We start from the raw sequence: 21685 nt of genomic DNA on the forward strand, positions 1-21685 counted from the left end.
AGGTTTATACACGTATGATATTTCGTAAACATCGCGGTTTTTACACTTTCCTGTGCATTCTATTATTAGATGACACAGCTCCGAGGCATTGGAATTTCCCTACGGGGATATTTTTACATTCAGTAATTATTTGGACACGATTTGCCGTCGTTTTTTTTTTTGAGAAGGAACAGGGTCAGGAAGAAGGAGGAAGGAAAATAATTGTAAAATTAAATTAAATTTCTGACCATGTATCTTTATATATAATAATTACATATATAATTATATATAATAATATATAATAGGAATTTACAAAATATTCCATATGCTTGCGTGTTGGAAATTATACCAATTTCTTTTTTAATTGATCATCACAGCTTGAGAGTTCAGATAGTAGATTTGTAATTGTTTACACAAAAAAAATGGAATTGAGGTAAATCAATCATAATTTTAATCTCACTTGTTGCGCAAATTTACATTATACGAACGATCTTATCAGAACGATTTCTGCAAGACGCAAACTTGATTCTGACACAATAAGCTATGTATCAAACAACATTAATTAGCAATTAGTCGAGATGTTTCGATGATATGCATTTTTCGTAAAAAAATTCTTTTTATCTCTCTAACATATTTTTTAGTTTATTTAATATTTTTTCCTTTACTGAATAATATTAAAAACCAAACTAAAACATATATTAGAAGGATATCAAGAATTTTTTGACGAAAAATGCATATTATAAGAGCATATTTTTCGGGAGGGTAAATTTTTTCTTGAATTTTCTTTTTATTTATAACATATATTTGGAAACTATTTACATTATTATTTCGCCCTCATATCCACCCGTTGATCGGCTTCATAGATTATTCTGACAACGTCACGGGCGATTTTATCATTACACGCGGCTACCGCTCGTGGCTTCATGATGTCAATTGGTTCTCCTGAAATAAGAAAAAAATAAAGGAACTGTAGTCACTGAAGCATAACAAAAAGCGAAGCAGACAATAATTATGGGTTGCGTTGATTCTCAGTTGTACGAATAACTTTATATTATACTTTTAATATATAGATTCTTTATTTTTAATATTTTTTGTTAAAATTTTAAGTCAAATTAAAGACCTATAAATTTTACTTGAATCAATTTAATATTGATCATTTTGGAGGAGGATTCTTTTATATTAATTTTTTTAACTAGAAATGAGAATTTTTTGAGATTAGTAAATGTAATATTTACAAATTTATTAAATTGATCTATTATCTGTTTTATATATTATTTATATTATATATTTTTGTGTCAGTCAACTTGATTATTTTCATCAAAAACAATTTGTAAAAAGTGTCTTTCAGTTTTACAAAAATATGAAAGATGATAATTTTATATATCTACCTGTTACGCGATCCAAGACGACGCCTCCCGCTTCCGAAATGATGAGCGAAGCCGCAGCTATATCCCACGTCGAAATGCCGGGGCCTTCGATGTAATAAGCCTCGACGATCCCCAACGCGATGTAACACAACGTTAACGCCGCCACGCCGAGAGTACGAATGCTTCGAGATGAAACGAATTATCAGATACGTGTGACAGGATGTCTTTTTTTTAAGACCACCGAAACCTACCCCTGAGCCGCTTTAATGACGTCTTGGATTCTCTCTACCATCTTCTCCCGTAGAGCGTCTATCTTAATGAAACCGGATTCCATGCAGACCAGAGCTTTCGACAAGTCTGCGAAAAAACAGCATTAAAATCCTTCTGTCATTGATAAAACAGGGTGTATACTCCTGGAGAAAATCTTAAAAATTTAGTATCAGAGAATTTTATTCAACCTTGAGAAATCAGGGAATTTGATTGGAATTCAAGAAATTTTTTAAAAATTGTTCTTTTATTAATTTTATTTGTATTTAGCTTTGTTTAAGAAGTATGTATGTCTAACATACTTTGGCAATATTTAAGTTTTTATTAAAATTTTATGTGATTTTTTTTATTGACAATTTGTTTTTAGTATCGAAATCTTATATAAATTTATAAATTTCGTAGAAAATTGTTCAATTTTTTAATAAAATATTTAAATAAATTAGTACTCCTTGTGTTTATTTAATAAATAAATAAATAATAATTTAATAAATAATTAATTTACATAAATTAGTATTTTTTGAGATATTTATAATAAATTATTTTTTATTTCATATTTTTATCAGGGAATTGTTTTTACAAAATTTGAGTAGACACCCTGTAAAAGGCTTTATTACCGGCATCAATATCATGAAATTTAAACAATATCATATATTCATCTGCGCTTTCTGACTTTATCCTTGTGACACAGAATTTTTCAAGCTACAAGTCGCATATTCTCTGAATCATTGCTACCGCATACTTGGCATATTGCGACACAAAGTCATTAGCGAGTATTGATCTACCGATATCTGTTATCGTGTACAAGCTTGAAGGATAGAAAGAGACGTATCCTTTTTTTCAGCTATGTTGAAGGACGTTGATTGTCCCACTTTCACACGAGATGTTAATTTAATTCCGTTAAATTGTCTCTTTGTTTTACAAGACGATGAATTTCTCAGACATAAATCGCGGAATCTTTTGTTCATTGCGAAGGAGGATATCATAATCGTGTACATTCATCTTGTCTACATTTTTGTCTTCGCTTCCAGTCGCCAATTTGCGCTTCTTGGGAAATTGAAGAATACCTTTGTTGCTTTACCTTGAACTTTGGATACGTGAATCGGATGGTCGTTTAGGAAGGCGCCTCGTCCCTTCCTCGCCGTGAACAGCTGCTCCAGAATAGGATTGTACACGATGCCGAGAACCATCTCCTTCTTCACGGCCAGCCCGATGACCACGCATGTGTGCGGAAACCCGTGGATAAAGTTCGTGGTACCATCTATAGGGTCTATGATCCACGTAGGAACAGTCGGTCAGTTCCGGTAGCTCTTTCCCGGTCGACTCCTCCGCGATGAATCTGATTCAAACGTCACTTATTAAGGCTCCTGGCTCCTCGTCGACCAAGTTGGAATTGTGACGTCAGAGACGAGAAAGCGCGCGCTACAAATTTTTAGGTGCCATTTCGAAATATCTTTTTATCTCAAAATAATGACACCTAAGAATTTTCTCAGCGTGTGCTTTCTCGCCTCTGACGTCACGATCCAACATGGTCGCGGCGAAGATCCAGGAGCTTTTTATTCTCTTTTTATACTCGAATGATCATTTTGGAAGATCGTACTTGTGGTCCGGGAAGGCGCGTTTCAGTTTGCCGATGATGATGTCCTCTATCTTGCGATCGTATTCGGTCACAAGGTCCCAATCGCCTAGCTTCTGGTCGACTTGCTTGAGGCCGTTAATGGAGCCCCGGAGAATCTTGGCATTTCGTAATTATTAAGGATTGACGCGTTGCAAGATAATGAAACAGGTTGTATGTAAATGAAGGAGATGATGGAGGACGGAGGATGAATTCTGGTTTTCCTTGTTTCGAGTGTGGAAAAATTCTGTCATTTGCAGCAATAAAATTATTATCATCAGGATATTATATGCTCCTCGAATTTATCGCGAATCACTTGCTCTCTTTCTTTCTTAATAATTTTCTCGATTCGAAATGATGAGAGTAACACTTGTTTTATTCGCTTGACGTTCTTCTCAATTTTATGATATAGAGATTTTAACAAATTCCATTCTGCAGTTACACGTCGATTGAAATTGCAATATGCAGTCAAGAAATGTCAAAATTATTTATAATATAATTACATGCATATTATTCTTTATCTAAATTACGTATGAGTCACACGTGATAGAAAATTATTACTAATTAATTCCAGAGAAATTTTATTATTGTAGATATGATGACAGATTTTATATAGGTGTATATATATATATATATATATATATATATATATATATATATATATATGTATGTATGTATGTATATATATACACCTTTTATAGGATATGCAATCTCGAAAAATATCAAAACTATCTATAATATAATTGCATTCCATCTAAATCTCATTACATATGAGTTACACGTGTTGGGAAATTATTATTAAATAATTCTTAAGAAATTCTGTTAAAATGTGAATAATGAAAGATTGTAGATGTATATTTTTTATAGCATATGCAATCTCTAAAAAGTATCAAGATTATCTATAATATAATTGCATGCATTTATATTCTATCTGAATCTCATTACATATGAGTCACTTGTGTTGGAAAGTTATTATTAAACCATTTTTAAGAAATTTTATTAATGTGAATGATGAAAGATTAAAGATGTACGCTTTTTATTGCATATGTAGTTTTAAAAAATATCATTATCTATAATTGCACGCATGCATTATTCTATCTATAAATCTCATTACATATAAGTGGTATATAATGGGAAATTATTATTAATTTAAAAAAAATTTATTAAAGGTGACAGATTATATATATCTCTACGTGCTTTATATAGCATGTACAGTTTCAAAAAATATCAAGATTACCTATGATATAATTGCATACATTATTCTATTTATAAATCTCATTTTACATATGAGTGACATGTGACAGAAAATGATTACTAATTAATTTCAAAAAAAAGTTATTAATATGTCGACGAGGAAAGATAATAGACGTACGCCTTTACAGCAACGCAAAACATTCTGGCATCGCCTGACATATCCTCTAGATTCTAAAAGTCATCTAGTTTCGAGGAGTTTTGCATCACGACTCGCATTAACTTTCTGCTCACGTTATCTTCCAATGCAATATACATGTATAATCACGGAATGGCGCGTGTCAAGCAATGTTTATCCCATATTGTCATAATTTCTCAACGTGTTAATCTCAACGTGGCGTTTTTAGCTAGTCAGATTTCTTCCGACGAGATGAGATCCTTACCTGGGCAGCCTCGCGCGCCAACTTGATGGCGGTCTCGTAGTAGACGTCCTCGGCGTATCGCGCCATTTCTTCCTGGAAATTGCGACCTGGTGAACGAACGAGCACCGCGTCGACCTTGTCGAGAAAAGGTGCGAGCCAGCACTGCGTCGTCCGCACCGGTATCTCGTGCTTTTCATTCGGGATCGATCGATGTAGGAGGCAGGCAGTAGTAGGTAGGATCGTCGTCCTCGAATCGGCGCTTAATCATCGAGGAGTTTTTTTTTCGCCCCTCCGAACGATTTTTCACGTTCCATAAGAGTGCGTTTATTGAAATAATTGTTTCCTAATTGACAAACTCCGCTTATCAATGCGCGAGAGATAGCGAACGACAAAGCGGAGGCTCTACTAATTTACCTTAGCAGATACCCTTGATTTCACGTAATTGTGCTTAGTGATTAATTTTCTACCTTTTATGCGCGATTCGAGTAAAATGAAATATTGCACCGACGTGTCGCGTGTGAGGAGAATCTATGATTATTTTTCTTGTCTCGTCTCTACTTTGCAAGATAACAATGTAATACCGTTCTCTCTCTCCGAGATAGACCTTGATTCTTATATTCTTAATTATACTCACCATCATGATACATCTCTCTCTGCTACGCGACTGTTTTACAAAAACGAGATGCTAACTTATTGTCTCATGGTGTTCGGAAAATCTAGGTAATTAATTTTGAGGATCTGCGTTCCTCGCCGTATTGGAATTGTGACGTCAGCGGCGAGAGAACACACCCTAAACATTCTTAGATATCATTTTGAAATAAAAAGATATTTCGATCATGTGTCTGCATACACACCACTTAATTAAAATTAATTATAATAATTTTTCCGCAGATTTAGAGCACTATTAAGGCTCCTGGATCCTCATCGTGGCCATGTCAGATTGTCAACGGCGAGAAAACATACGCTAAAAATTCTTAATTGCTATTTCGAAATAAAATGTTTCGATGAAATAACACTTCAAATAACTTTAGCGCACTCTTAAATACCTTGAAACCTATCGTTTTACCTTTATAATCAATCAACAGAAAAATAACTAATTGAGGCTCCAGTCTGGTCTTTTCGCATGCAATCTTTCTGCATAACAAAATCTGATTGCGATCATTTTATAATTGTTGATTGATTGTCAGAAAAAAGAATAGTTTTCGAGGTATTTTAAGTATACTAAAGCCATCTGAAATAGCGTTTCATCGAAATAGCTTTTCATTTAAAAATGGCATCTAAGAATTTTCAGCGTGCTTTCTCGCCTCTGACGTCATAATCTAACATTGCCGCGTAAGGATCTAGGAGCTCTTCTAAATCTTCGAAAAAAATTGTTTTAATTTTAAACTATTAATTTGTTTTGCTCGTTTGCTATTTACCTGATCAGTATTAAATTTTCAATACAAAATACAAATACAGATATGAATGAGGAACGTCTCGATTTTAATAATAATTGCATAATTTCTGCAATTTTTTGCGTGAAACATTTTCACGCGTTTGCTGAATTTTATGATTTAATTTTTAAAGTATTCCTAATAATAAAGATTCGCTCAAACTTACTTATTCTACAGGCTATATTCGCCATTATTTGCTTGTACGCTTACGTACATACTTGTCCAATTAGTGTCTCGTTTTGTTATTTTATAGAATTAAAACTGTTTTTATTTATATTTTCAGAAAAAAACATTGAGAGGAGAATCGATTCAATCTGCAATTATTTTAATTTTTTTTATGCGTTTCTAACACATGCAGCGTTGATTAATGTTTTTTAGTGATATTATCAGAACTCATTACCTCATAATTTTTATCTTTCAGTGGTATCTTTCGTGGTTTTTGATTACAATGTTTCTATGTTCGCTATTGATTAAATTATCCCTCCCAACTTAAATGTTAGTTGCGCAAATACTTAATATTCTCTGGCAATCAACGTGTGATTGTCTATATTTCTCTATCTATTTTAATAACTTTTGCTATCTGAAATATTTTTCATTCTGTAATCAGTATCTTTTAAGATATTTTATTTCTTATCTATAATCTCAAATTTGCATAGTATATTTCAAATAAGCTTGTGAGGAAGAATCTTTCGCACCAATATATTGCTCTCTTTTTTTCAACAAACAAACTCATTTTCTTGACATGCGTCATAAGTTTTATGCATAGATAATGATTTTTTTGTTGTGATGTATCGCGATTTATAAGAAGATGCGAAGAGAGCAATCAAGAATTAAATAACAGATGATCTTAAAAGATTAATCATACAAGTACGAATTAAAAATGCAATTAAATCCATATGTGCAATAAGGAAGAATTGATGAAACAATTTATAACATGTGACAAACAGTCATGCATATTTATCATGCGTAATAATAAGATTGTTGACAAGAATCATTTCTCGTTAATTATAAGCTTTATCTTATATGTTACTATCAATATTTTACAGAACAAACCATGAGATGCAAAAGCCTTAAGCTAATTATTTTAGTTGTTTTATTTAACATTGATATACCCTTATAATAGTACACAGATAACTGTACACGCATTTATTTTTTTTCTTTTTAATAATAGTTTTATAATGCATATAACTATTCAAGATTGTTGCCTACATTATTTATGTAATAATCTAGTTTAGTCTTTATGCAAATAATGTTATTTATATGTTTATTTCATAACTGTGTAATGATTAAAGATATAATCTCTTTTAATTTGATATCGCACTTTATTTGTATATAATTTGCGAACAATGATATTTATATATTTTAATATTACAATACGTTCGTTAAACGCAATAAATTACATAATTTTTTTAGACTTTTTTAGTGGTGTAAATTTTAATTTTAAATTTCAACATTCATAGAAAATTATATCGAGAGCAAAAAAGTAGAGTTTTAATGCGAAATATATTTGGGGGGATGATATATTTTTGAGAGAATTTTGAGAGATAAATTTTGAGAGATAAATTTTGAGAGATAAATTTCACCGTTATAAGAGATATATTTATAACAGTGACGAGAGGAAGAAAATCTCTCGATCGTGAGGAGAACTAGGAAAAATCAATGATAATTTATTGCGCAGCACATCTTTACATTAATGCAATCGAATTAATACCACGAGTGTGTCAGAGTAGGACTTTTCAACGGAAACTTCTTTAGACTGGTTTTTTATAAGTATAATTTTCTCGTGAGTTACGTGATACAGACGCGGTTTCCTCTTTCAAGAGGACACGCCTCCTTTTGCTTCATATTCAGTCATTCTCAGTCACAATCAGTCATTTAACGTGATTCGTGCCTTTTTTGTTTTGCTCTCAAGCTAGTTTCCTTTGCACCTTCAAGTCAGTTTCGACGATTAATTTGGACAGCTCACGTGCCAAGGTTTCATTCGAAGCCGCGATGGTATTCGGCTTCATAATGTCATAGACGCCACCTGCGAAAATAATTATAATGATAATTAATTCTGCAACTAATTTGCACGCCGCATTAATTCTTCTTTTCCTCTTAAATAATGTATTTCTAGTTGCAGTAAAAATAATAATAATTATTTTCTTGTTATTTGAAATGAGTTTGTTTTAACACAAACATCCATTTTTATGCGACTTAAGTCATTTATGATGATGTCGATGATTAAGATTATATTTCGAGTGAAACTTGTATGAAATTTCGAAAGAGATTTCGCGAAGGATTCGCGATTTATTTATATATATCGTAGAAACAATTCAGGTAGTAAACGTACGTCATTAGACGTCAAATGACGTCATTCATCTTAATATTTAATGACTTTAGTTTGCTACTCGGTGGAAATGTGTGTTATACGGTATAATACTCGGATTTATCTGAATTTTCCGGATTTTTTTACCTGTTGACTCCATAACAGTTCCACCTGCTTCGTGAACAAGAACTATTCCTGCCACGACATCCCAAGCCTGAAGACCATCCATATGATAACAATCCAGCGCACCCCGGGCTACATATGCCAAGCCTAGTGCAGCTGATCCTACGCTTCTTATTCTGAATTTAATAGGAAAATTATATATATATTTTTTAAATTTATATTAAAGCTCCTAGCTCCTGGCTCAGCCATGTTGAAATTGTGACGTCAGAAACGAGAAAACACACGCTAAAAATTCTTAGATGCCGTTATTTCGAAATAAAAAGATGTTTCGATGAAACAGCACTTCAGATGGCTTTAGCTTATCCTTTTTCCTTTATAATCAACAGCTATAAAATGACTGTAATATGAGGCAGTCATTCCGCATAACAAGTTGATATCACGATCATTTTACGGTTGTTGGGAAAAGAATTGTTTTCAAGGTATTTTAAAAGTGTGCTAAAGCCATCTGATCGAAATATCTTTTCACTTAAAAATGGCATTAGAATATTTTCAACGTGTGCTCTCTCGCCTCTGACGTCATAATTCAACATAGCAGCGAGGTTCCAGATACCTTAATTTATATTGTATTTAATATATTTTTATTATATATATATATATTTTACTACAACAAAATATGTTATAAATAAAATATATATATATATTTGTTTTATATAAAATATATATATATATATATATATATATAGAATATATATCATAATAGTATATATAATTTTTTATTTACGCTTTCGCGGTCCCAACTAAGGTTTCTATTCTGGTGAGAAATCTGTCCTTTCCTAGTAATATTATCATAACTGTCGGCTCGATTTCTAGCATTGCTTTCTTTAATTCTGTAAAAAATTGGAGACGATGAAAATGATTTGGTTTACTTTTGTGGGCATTTCAAATTTTCCTATTAGTCCGCTGCGAAATTATATTACGGTTCTTCCCCTCGAATGAATCATCGGTATGATTAACATGTGCAATTAAAAGATCTATAATTTGTCTATAGTTATCGTCTAATTAAAGTCTACATTTAAGAGGCTAGTTTTTTATGTAATAATCCAAGAATATGTAATTAAAATATGCTATACGAAAAAATTGTGCAAAAAGTTCCATTACGAAGTGGTAATGACAGAGTAAAAATAATGATGTAGCGAGATCGAATTCATATCGTTTCTCGTGATTACTGTGAAAATTGCAGCATTGATATTCTTTGCAAATGCGTTGATAAGGGAGCAATTTTTCCAAATTTTTCCCCTTTTTTCAATGAATTCGAATAATCTCTATTGTCACTTTTTCTTATTCACTTAACTATTTTTTGATCGATACTTTTTGCTGAATAAACTTCATGAATTTTAATTTGAAATAAAATCAAGATTTTTGATAACATTTTTGTTCGTAACTTTAAGTAAAATTACAATTTCCTAAATTAAATTAAATGATTGATAATTTCTTTCTGAACAAATTTAAAAAAAACATTTGAACCGAAGAATTAGTTTCAAAGCAATTTTACAGCAAAGAATTTGAAAGATTAGATTTAAATGTTAAATATGTTATATAAACATTTCTGTTAAATATTTATATGTTGCATATTTCATTTTTAGGCATTTGTCTAAAAATATATTTAGTCGCTTTCCGGCATCCAACTCCTAAATAAGCAAGCATCACTTCCGTTTATACTATTAGTCATTACCGGTGATTTTGGAGGTGTAAATCCGTTTTCCGTTCAAAAACGCGCCTTGGCCACTTATCGCGGTATACAGCTCCGAGGTCATGGGATTATAGATGATGCCTAGAACAGGTTTTTTGCAAACCGTTAGACCTACGGATATACAGCACTGTGGAAACGTGTGTATGAAGTTGATGGTTCCGTCAATCGGATCGAGGAACCAGGTCGGCTCATCTGTCAATTTCGGCAACTCCTTTAACGCGGCTATTGTTTCCTCTGCGATAATCCTGAAGCGCGAAGAATTTATTTATTGAAGCTGATTATTTATTCAATGACGTATGATATATTATAACAGCTCACTTATGATCGGGAAACTCCTTGGACAGACCATCAATGAACATTTTCTCAACTTTTTGATCAATATCGGTTACGAAGTCCCATGCTGCTTCTTTCTTATATACAATCTTTTCCCCCTCGAAAGCATGTTTGATTATCTGCACAAGTAATATTAATATATCAAATCAGGAAATACAAAGAAATAATCAGGGAGACAATTAATATTTTAACAAATTTTTGCGATAATTTTTATTTTTAAGTCTGTCGAAGATTTATATGAAGCGTATTAAATAAGGATATTTATTTCCAAGGATACTAGTCAAACTTCATTGATAAGACACTTTCCTATACATGCAAGTATTATATCACTCAAGGTTTTAATTTTGGAAAATCCTCATCGATTCGTCGTGACTCACCTTACCAGCTCGCAACGTGAGTTCCTTTGCGAACTCGCAGCACTTCGCAAGGTCCAGGTCGCTTGACATGACTGATGTTGACAGATTCATCGGTACGACTGACCGATTTGCAATATAAAATGCCTGCCTAATGCTATACATTTTATCTATATCTGTAATTCATGTTATATGATTACAAACAGCGCAGATAAACGAATCTAAACGTTCGGGAGAACTAATAAACGTCTCTCGAGCGAATTATCATATACACTTTTTAAGTTCATAAAACGCATTCTCTCTTTTTTTCTCTCTCTCTTTTAAAAAGCCCTTGAAGTTTGTTCGATAAGAATTGCGATAAGAAGACAAGAGATATGCAACTTCTCGGTGTTCTTTTTTTATCTAAATTATTTGTTATCGATATTACTCATTATTACTTACATAATTTATTATCATTTTAATTAATAATATTAATACACATACAAACACGATTCGTTGCAATATATATTTTATATGATAAATATTATATCATTAGTATTTTTATTACTACCTTAATTAATAGTATAATTAATTAATTAATTAATATTTTATGACTACATTAATTAATTATATTAATACACACCGTTGTCGATAATACATTTTATACAACAAATACATATCCAAGAGTATAACTATTTTTAAACAATATTGAATATAAAATCATTATTTAAATGTACAACTTTATTATTATTATTATTTAAGTGTTTGCAACAGCAGACTTCTTTGACGGGTTTTGAGATCCGCGTGTTTGATCAACTTTACGAGTTCTCTCGCTAGTCTATAATTACCAACAGCCAAGAGTTTCGGTGACATAACGTTGAATTCTCCACCTACATTTTGATTTGACTTTTATTATATTTTGATTTTATATCGGAGAGATAATGAGAAAGATGTGTACAGACTTATGACTATTATTAGACTTAAATATATTTTTAAGTTTAGATTACTTCAGTTATATTTTTTGCGTTTTTTAATAGACACATACTTATTTAAGTTTTATTTTTGTATCTTTTTATCATTTTTTATTTTATTTTATTTTATTTTTTTTTTATAAAAGATTGAAGATTTCTTCATAATTTTCTTTAGATTTGCGAATTATTCGGAATCTTTTTTTAATGAAACTTATACAAATCTAAATAATGTACACTACCTTTAATGTTAATTGAATTTTATCGTAAAAATGTTAAAATTTGGAGAAGAAAAATGATCTATTTACAGATGTCTGTTCGGGTTATAAAACTCAAACATTTTTCTGTAAAATTATATTTTAATAATAAATAGATCATTTTTCTCCAAACCTTAAAATTTTTACGATTAAATTTTAATTAAAATTAAAAATAAATTATTGTTCTCATAGCGTGCATTATTCATATTTCTACAGTTTTTGTCATTAAAAAAGAATAATGTGCAAATCAAAAAATTATAAAAAAATCTTCAATATTTCATATATAACAAAATATAACTGTGAAGTAATTTGTCAACATAAAAATATTTGAATCTAATAATCTGCACACACGTCTGCATCTATGCTATACCATTTGTATCGATCACTACACCACCAGCCTCCCTGATGATAAGAACACCCGCGGCTACGTCCCAGGGCATCAGATTGTCAGAGTGATACCCCTCAACTGCTCCCATAGCCACGTGACAGAGTGTTAAGGCCGCAGAACCCATAGTTCTTATTCCGTGCGCTATCGAGACGAAGGCTTCCAGTCTTCCTAGGATAATGTCGCGAATTTCCTCGATGGTCGCGTACGAGGCCTCCAAGCATAGCAAGGAGTGCTCGAGTCCTGGACAGAAAGAATTTTCTCTTAGAATTTATCCTGAAATTCTTGGTAATCATGGGGCAATATTGGAAGAAAAATAATCTGATAAAAGTTTCTTTGATTAATGTTTATATATTTATCTCATTAAGGATTTATCCTTAATGAAAATACTAATAATTTTTATCGTTATGTTATTGTAAGAGAAAGAATTAAATTTCAAAGAGTCAAATAAAGAATTAAACTGTTCACTTATAACAAATAATATTCTTCAATTAATTTATTGTATTTCGCAGGAACGGCTGAAAATACACTAAATTAATGAAGAACAAAAAATATTCTTCATTAATTACAAAATAGTGTATTTTCGGCTTGCAAAATTAATTAAAGAATATTATTTGTTAATTTCAGAGAAGTTGGCTACAACACAATCTTAATTTGAATTATAATAAAAATATATCAAAAATCTAAAAAGTTGCAGAAACGATTTTTTCTTTGACATGTTACACAGAGAGAATTTTTTCTTATTGTTAGAATTTATCTTCAAGTTTATAGTAATCGTGGGACAATATGGTATTGGAAGAATTTTATTAAGAGTTTGTCTGTGTGATTAATATTTGGCACAGTAAAAAATATTAATATTTACACACAATAAGATATAAAATATATTTCATTAATTTTACTAAAATTTTCAATTCTGCTTAATTGTTCATGATAATTTTCGGCTTATTATCAAACCTGATAATATTTTTGTAATGAATTTTGTGGTGAAATATAACAAAAAATTCCGTGTGGAGATATCGAAGTATCGTAATTTATCGTAAATAAAATTGCGTTAAAAATGTGCATCGAATTATCTTACATAAAAGAAAAAGATTTTACACATTATTAAAAAAAAAGTGAAAATAATCGAGAGAATAAAATCTTTACCTTCCACGTTCGAACTCTTGATCGGTTTTGCGTTCAGAAATGCCCCGTGGCCTCTTCTGGCGGTGAACAATTGCTCCAAAACGGGATTGTAAACTATTCCAATTTCGAGTTCCTTATTCACAGCCAATGCGATCGATATGCAGGTGTGCGGGAAAGAATGTACAAAGTTTGTTGTTCCATCGATCGGATCGATGATCCATGTAGGCGCGTTCGTAAGTTCCGGTAGGAAATTCGAATGTGACACTGTTTCCTCGCCGATGAATCTGACAAAAAATTTTTCGGATCTATACAAATTGCATGTTGTATAAATAAATATTATAAATTTTTATTCATTTAAATTATAAATTATATATAATTAAATATATTTTTATTACATAATATAATATATAATGATTTATATAATAATAACGAATAATATGAATATAATGTTATATATAAAAATAATATTATGTATAACATTAATATTTAAAAAAACAGATACTCTTCTAAAATAATAATCTATTATTATTTATATGTACTATACAAGTAATGCAAATTAATTTAATCTAATCCTTTATAATTTAAAGAAAAATGATAATTTACTTATGCGTTGGAAATCTTTTTGCCAGATTGTCGATGAGAATTGCTTCGACTTTTCTGTCGAATTGTGTCACTAAATCCCAATCACCAGCTTTAGTTTCAATTTTTTTAGATCCTTGAAAAGCATCACGAATCACCTAAAAGTTAACGTTATGTGTGATAATTCATAAATCATAATTTGATCGATGACTGATCTGAGAAAGATGATATCTGGTAATTTTCGTTGCATTCATATAACTTGCAATATAATGCATTTTCTCGTGTTTCGTGATTTATAATTTTTTTCAATTATGTATAATTCAAGTTATAGTAAAGGTATAAATTTTTACTAATTAATCATAATTATATATATTTAATATAATATTAATATTTAATGATATATTTTAGTATCATCTACTGTTTTTTTACCCAATTCTGTCAAATATATGTTGACAGCGTTTTAATTCTTAAAGTTTCAGTATAATTTTTATAAATTAACATATATAAAATTAATAAATAATTAATAATAAGATCGCCGTTATTCTCTCTCTCTTTCGCTGACATGAACAAGAATTTTTTGTGCAACACATAAATAATTATTGACAGATATAGCCGGAACGATCAGTATTCTGCATTAAATTATATAACAATATAATGTGTCACATACTTTTCCAGATTCTATAGTGAGATTCAAGACGAAGTCGTAGCAGAAGTCGAGTTCCTCTCGGGTTGTCATCTTCGCGAGTTCTTCCGAAACTGAGATATCCCGCTTCTTTCAACAAATTTAACGAATGACGTCCCGCGAAACGTGTCGCTCCAGTTAAAATACCGTCCGGATCGCGGGAGCTTCGTTCTTATGATCTGTCACCCCTCCACTAGGAGTTTGCATCCACTCGACTTAATAGGAATATTGGATACTCTCTCAGGTTCTTTTCCATGCTCTATGCAATATGTCATATTGGCAAGAGGCAAAGTCTTTTCATCGTCATCCTTGTCATGGAAAAATTCACCCTATAGTGACATAATCATTTATTTGAGCTTTTTTAAGATTATTTTTATACGAATTTCATGCTTTGGATTTTTTCAATTATATAAGCGCACACATAATATTTTGAAATTATTCCATTACGTCGATCGATATCTCTTTTTTTAAACTTCTTTACGCTAAATTGCACTTAAACGTCAAACTCACCATATTGTAAGAATTATTCGATCCGAGAGACAATATATGTATATATATATATTTTTTTTTTTTAATCTCTTACATCATATTTATATAGATATAATGCAGCGAGGAAGATTTCCAAATCAAGTACATTTTGATTAAATTGTGGATAAATGGATAAATATAAGAAAATTTAATTATTATTAAATTAATTTGATTAAATTATACGGAGAGATAAATGTTGAATAATATTTAATTAAATAATCCTGCCGAAAAAGAAAGGAATAATCGTCATCTCAAAATTAAAGACGATATTTTTCATTAAATTAGGAACACTTTGTTTTTGATGATTGTTTAATTAAATCTTTATACATCTAACTAAAAAATAATATAAATGTGTGTTTTAGAAGATTATAACATTGATAAAGAAATCTTTAACAGGGTGTATATTCACAGAAAAAAACCTTGCAAATCTGGATTTCTCAGGAAATTTTTTCTATCTTGAAAAATCGGGGAATTCTTATGGAATTTAATTGGCATTCAGGGAATTTTTTTAAAAATTATCCTTTTGTTAATTTAAATTTTATTTGGCATTTAAAAAACATACACATATCTTGTAATATTTAAGTTTTTATTAAAATTTCATGAAATTTTGTTTATTGACAATCTATTTTTAGTATCAAGATTTTATATAAGTAATAAATTAATATTAAGTCCTAGAAAAACTGCACTCAATAAAGAAACTTATATATTAAAAATCTGCATTACACAATTTCTTAATTTACTTGGAATTTTAAAAAATCAGTGAAATTCTCAGGGAATTTTTTTACAAAATGAGTAGACACCCTGTTAAGAAAAAATTCAAAAAATCGAAAAATAAGAATATTTTACAAAAGATCTTATGATATTTTTATCGAGGTGTTCTAACATTACCGTAAGCTTGTTGCGCAAACTAAGGCGTTAAGGAAGTATTAACTGCTCGGCTGTTAGTCATTGTCTCTCACGATAACCAGAGTCGTTGGAACATGCCTTAAGAACGTGACATCCCTCGCACGACGACGTGAACAAGATCTAGATGTCCCGGATGTCAATGTATGATTGCAATAAAAAAAAGCACTTTAATTAAGTGCGCGAACTTGCATCGGAATCCTCCGCGATGCCTTTCTCTTGCATTTCTGTCCACGTGCTCCTCGGTGTGTCTTTTATCTCACTGATTGTTGCCGATTACCTCTGATCGCTATCATCAAAACACAGGCGATAAACACGTGTAACATCTGGCTCTTATCGTTTTTGGAAGTTTACGTAGGCGTTAGACTAATTTGCAAAAATTAGTTACCATTAACTTTACGCCATCTTTATCGTTAATTTTTTTTCTCAACAGTACTTTTGTATATGTATCACATACTTAATCTTATTATATATTGCAATGTATAATAGTGAAGAAAATTTGGCGTGATTGATTAACTGAAATTTACAGTGATTTTTATTTTAACAGATTTTTAAGTATTTTTTATTTTTAAGACTTATATGAATTTTCTTTACAGAATCAAGGTCCAGTCGGCCAGGGACCACCTTCCCAACAAGGCCCCGGAGGACCAATGGTGCCCGGTCAGATGGGTCCGAACGGACCGCAAAGTGGATCGCACATGATGCAAGGTGGCCCTAACCAAATGGGTTCTAATGGACCTGGACAAATGGGACCTGGAGGGCCCGGACAGATGGGACCAGGAGGCCCCGGACAAATGGGACCCGGAGGTCCCGGACAGATGGGACCTGGTGGACCTGGTCAGATGGGGCCTGCAGGTCCTGGTCCGATGGGTCCTGGAGGTCCCGGGCAAATGGGCCCCTCACACATGGTGCAAGGCGGTCCTCCCAGCGGGCCTCACATGGGACAGAGTGGACCAGGTCAGATGGGTCCAGGTGGCGGGCCCGTTTCAGGCTCTCAGATGGGCACCGGAAGTCCCCAAGGCTCGCAAATGGTCTCGGGGGGACCCGGTCCCGGGCATATGGGTGGGCCCCCAGGGCACATGAACGCGAGTGGTCCACCAGGACCTGGTCACATGACCGCCGGTGGTCCCCCTGGACCAGGACACATGGGCGGCGGAGGACCTCCGGTGTCGGGACACATGAATGCCAGCGGACCGCCCGGATCGGGACACATGAACGCGAGCGGCCCTTCCGGACCGGGTCACATGAACACCGGTGGACCTCCTGGATCAGGAGGTCACATGAACGCTGGTCCTCCGATGTCAGGTCACATGAACACGAGCGGTCCGCCAGTATCCGCGCATATGAATGCGAGCGGCCCGGGAAGTCATATGGGTCCGAATGCTCCTGGCCAGATGCCTGGGAGTGGTCCCTCGGGACACAATTTAGGTCCAGGTGGGCCGAATCAAATGGGTCCGGGAGGTCCGAATCAAATGGGCCCAGGTGGTCCGAATCAAATGGGTCCAGGTGGTCCGAATCAGATGATTCCTATCAGCCAAGCTCAAATGGGACCTAGCGGGCCCATGGGACCCGTATCGACAGGACAAATCGGCCCGAACGGACCTGGACAGATGGGTCACAATGGACCGTCGCAGATGGGTCCGAACGGACTTACACAGATGAGTATGGGCGGCCCACCCGGACAGATGAGTATGAACGCACCAGGTGGACAAATGGGACCCGGCGGACCAGGTAGCCAAATGGGACCCACGGCACCGGGAAACCAGATGGGACCAGGCGGACCAGGCAATCAAATGGTGCCTTCCGGTCCGGGTGGACAAATGGGACCGGGAGGCGGTCCCGTCGGTCAAATGGGACCGAATAGTCTTGGTCAGATGGGACTGGGAAGTAGTCCAGGAAACGTGCCAATGACGAGTAGCGGACCTGTTTCCTCGATGGTTCCAACGAGCGGGCCTAACGGACCTACCAACGTAGGCAGTGGACCTGGTGGACAAATGACTTCGAGCAGCGGTCCTGGGGGACAGATGGGCGCGACAGGCCCTGGAAGCGGTTCTGGAGGACAAATGGGATTAGGAAACGGACCCGGTGCGCAAATGAACGCCGGTAGCGGACCAGGCGGTCAAATGGGACCCGGAAGTGGACCAGGAGGACAAATGGGACCAGGCGGCGGACAAATGGGACCGGGCGGCGGACAAATGGGACCAGGTGGCGGGCAAATGGGACCAGGTGGTGGACAAATTGGACATGGCAGCAGTGTGCCCGGAGGTCAAATGGGTCCTGGAAGTGGACCTGGCGGACAGATGGGGCCGGGGAATAGCCCTGCTGGTCAAATGGGACCGGGAGGACAAATGCCATCTGGCGGTCCAGGACAAATGATGCAAGGAGGTCCAGGGGCTCAAATGGGCCCGAACACCCCTAGCAATCAAATGGGGCCTGGCGGACCGAATAATCAGATGGGACCGTGCGGTCCAAATAGTCAACTCAGTCATATGAACGCGAGTGGACAAATGGGCCCTAATGGTCCAACCAATCAGCCTCCTACTACGCAAATAGGTCCCGGTAATCAGAATCAAGGTCAAGTTCTTGGTAGCACGGCGCCAATAGGATCAGGTGCCCCGGTAAATCAAATGAGTCAAACTGGGAGTGGACAAATCGGACCTAGTGGACCTACAGGACCTCCTGGACCAGGGCAAGAGAACCTTAACGCGCTTCAAAAAGCGATCGATTCTATGGAAGAAAAGGGATTGCAAGAAGATCCACGATACTCTCAATTGTTAGCTTTGAGAGCTCGTCAAGGCACTGGTATGGAAAAACAAGCCTTTAATTCATCGCAGTTACAACAACTACGGTATGTAAATGTAATAACAATTATATATTACATGCACATTTATAATAAGATTTATTGTTTATAATAATAATATATGTATATAAAGATGTTTTAACAGATTTACTAAAATGAATATAACTGAAATAATAAATAAATATCTTTTCTATGTAAATTTTCTATGTATTTTTAAAACTTGACATTCTTACAATTTACATTCGCAGAGCTCAAATAATGGCATACAGATTGCTGGCAAGAAATCAGCCAGTACCTCAACAAGTTGCAGTAGCTGCGCAGGGTGAGTTTCCATAAGTATCTCAATATGTAGACTTATGCATTCTGGGTGACTACTCTATCTTTTGTATCGCTTTCTGCCACATGAGTTTATTTTGCTTATTCGAAGTCGAAAATCTTTTTAGTCGATATTTTTTGATTTCTCTATTATACATCTGTTTGCTTTTGTTTTTTAAGTTTTGTATGCCCTTAAAATTATAAAAGTATATGTATTACAAATATTAATACGAGCTATGCCTTGTGTAGTTTGTCGTCTGTAACATACTAGAAATTCGTGAACGATGCTCCTACATGCTCAATGTTTTATTTTAAGAGCTTTTTTTAAATATACGTATTGCATCATTGAAGGATACTTGTCTATTGACTTCAATTATAGTTCTCTATTATTTATTACATTAGAATGTGCAATTCTGAAAAGATTATGCTTGCCGATTACATTAATGCTTACGGCATTTGTACATTGTGGAAGTGCAAGAAAAATAAGATGGATGTGATTGTGGTATTTACAAAAGTATAGGGTAGAATGATCCTGATTTAAGACGGATTTGGATAGGTGGCGGTCCTCCTCCTCCAGGGATGGGTCAACGCCCTATAGATCCGTCTCAAGGCCCTGCTGCAACAGCTGGGCCACAAATACCAGGTCCGAATGTTATTGGTCCCGCAGGTCCCACTCCTAGACCCGGTTGTCAAACGCCGCAACAGCAACAGCAGCAGCCTCAACCAGGCGCTAAGACCAACAGAGTGACGAGCGTGGCGAAGCCCGTTGGATTAGATCCGTTATTGATATTGCAGGAACGAGAGAACAGGTATAGAGGCGATCTTGTGAAGGAACATGTCGTTTGTCGCGCTATTGTTTATATAAATAGGGTGTCCCATTTTAATCGATCATCCTCAGACATTTTTTTATTTTTAATTGTATGATAAAATGTTTCAAACGGAAGTTGTTTGATTTGAAGGAGAGCAGAAGATGCTACTACAGACTTTTTTCTAAAGAGTACTTTTCAAAGTCATTTGGAGGTCAATTATGTGATTTTAAATGAAACCATATTTTTTTATGTAAATCGATTAAAATGGGACATTCTGTATATTCATCAGCAAAGCAATAAATAATAATAACTATAAACTTAACATCTGAGCAGAGTAGCGGCTCGTATATCTCTTAGAATGGAGCAGCTTACCAATCTACCGACAAATATGCCAGAGGATCTTCGTATACAGGCTCAGATCGAACTGCGTATGCTCAGAGTACTAAACTTCCAGAGGCAATTAAGAACAGAGGTGTTTATTAATATAAATAAGATTTATTTTGCGCAAATTTGTGCCTTTTATATAAGAGGAATTTTTAAATTTTCTCTTAATTTTTTTTTGTAGATAATAGCGTGTACCCGAAAAGACACTACCTTGGAAACTGCGGTGAACGTGAAGGCTTATAAACGTACGAAACGGCAAGGACTGCGCGAAGCTAGAGCTACCGAGAAATTAGAGAAGCAACAGAAACTGGAGGCAGAACGTAAACGAAGACAGAAGCATCAAGTAGGTTTATTTATATTTAAATTATATGAAATCTGAGTTCCCATCAGCACGAAATACGACTATAAATGCTGTTACGTTGCACGTTTATAGGAATTTCTCAGTTCCGTCTTGCAACATGGCAAAGATTTCAAAGAATTCCATCGCAACAACATCGCGAAGCTGGCCAGGCTCAACAAGGCGGTACTCAACTACCATGCAAATGCTGAACGAGAACAGAAGAAGGAACAGGAACGCATCGAGAAGGAACGTATGCGTCGTCTTATGGCGGAGGACGAAGAGGGATACAGGAAGTTGATCGATCAGAAGAAAGACAAGCGTTTAGCTTTCTTGCTATCCCAAACAGACGAATACATCAGCAATCTCACGGAAATGGTGAAGCAGCACAAAATAGAACAGAAGAGGAAGCAAGTTGAGGAGCAAAAGCGTAAGAAGGTAAAGCTCTTTTTACAAGTTCTTAAAAAATATAACTATTATTGTATGAACGAACGAA

General features: G+C 34.3%; 4 protein-coding genes across 4 annotated transcripts in view; 1 reads left to right on the top strand and 3 right to left on the bottom strand.

The window, feature by feature from the left end:
• The window catches only part of brm (ATP-dependent helicase brm), a 30454-nt gene that overhangs the window by 5471 nt on the left and 3298 nt on the right, over positions 1–21685 (top strand). Inside the window, exons 3-8 of the mRNA XM_029306963.2 lie at positions 17141–19392; positions 19593–19666; positions 20216–20468; positions 20802–20940; positions 21034–21195; positions 21286–21627. Of these exons, the coding sequence (XP_029162796.2) occupies positions 17141–19392; positions 19593–19666; positions 20216–20468; positions 20802–20940; positions 21034–21195; positions 21286–21627 (3222 nt within the window). The remainder of the gene's footprint in view (positions 1–17140; positions 19393–19592; positions 19667–20215; positions 20469–20801; positions 20941–21033; positions 21196–21285; positions 21628–21685) is intronic.
• Positions 215–5257, bottom strand: LOC114934292 (uncharacterized). Its single transcript, XM_029306968.2, is given in 7 exon segments — positions 215–921; positions 1368–1528; positions 1598–1703; positions 2692–2899; positions 2901–2949; positions 3211–3344; positions 4860–5257. Coding segments are annotated over 7 exon segments (843 nt in total). The 5' UTR covers positions 4926–5257; the 3' UTR covers positions 215–802.
• LOC114934289 (inositol monophosphatase 1) lies at positions 7919–11543 on the bottom strand. Its single transcript, XM_029306965.2, has 6 exons — positions 11163–11543; positions 10771–10904; positions 10435–10697; positions 9484–9589; positions 8727–8878; positions 7919–8297 (listed from the first exon to the last, which is right to left on the bottom strand). Exons 1-6 carry the CDS (start codon positions 11301–11303, stop codon positions 8179–8181), a joined length of 915 nt encoding a protein of 304 aa, XP_029162798.2. The 5' UTR covers positions 11304–11543; the 3' UTR covers positions 7919–8178.
• LOC114934290 (inositol monophosphatase 1-like) lies at positions 11569–15296 on the bottom strand. Its single transcript, XM_029306966.2, has 5 exons — positions 15099–15296; positions 14456–14589; positions 13874–14136; positions 12713–12970; positions 11569–12007 (listed from the first exon to the last, which is right to left on the bottom strand). Exons 1-5 carry the CDS (start codon positions 15165–15167, stop codon positions 11871–11873), a joined length of 861 nt encoding a protein of 286 aa, XP_029162799.2. The 5' UTR covers positions 15168–15296; the 3' UTR covers positions 11569–11870.

Source organism: Nylanderia fulva, unplaced genomic scaffold (assembly GCF_048542155.1).
Source record: "Nylanderia fulva isolate GAGA-0341 unplaced genomic scaffold, ASM4854215v1 Scaffold24, whole genome shotgun sequence".
In the NCBI taxonomy this organism is placed as follows: domain Eukaryota; kingdom Metazoa; phylum Arthropoda; class Insecta; order Hymenoptera; family Formicidae; genus Nylanderia; species Nylanderia fulva.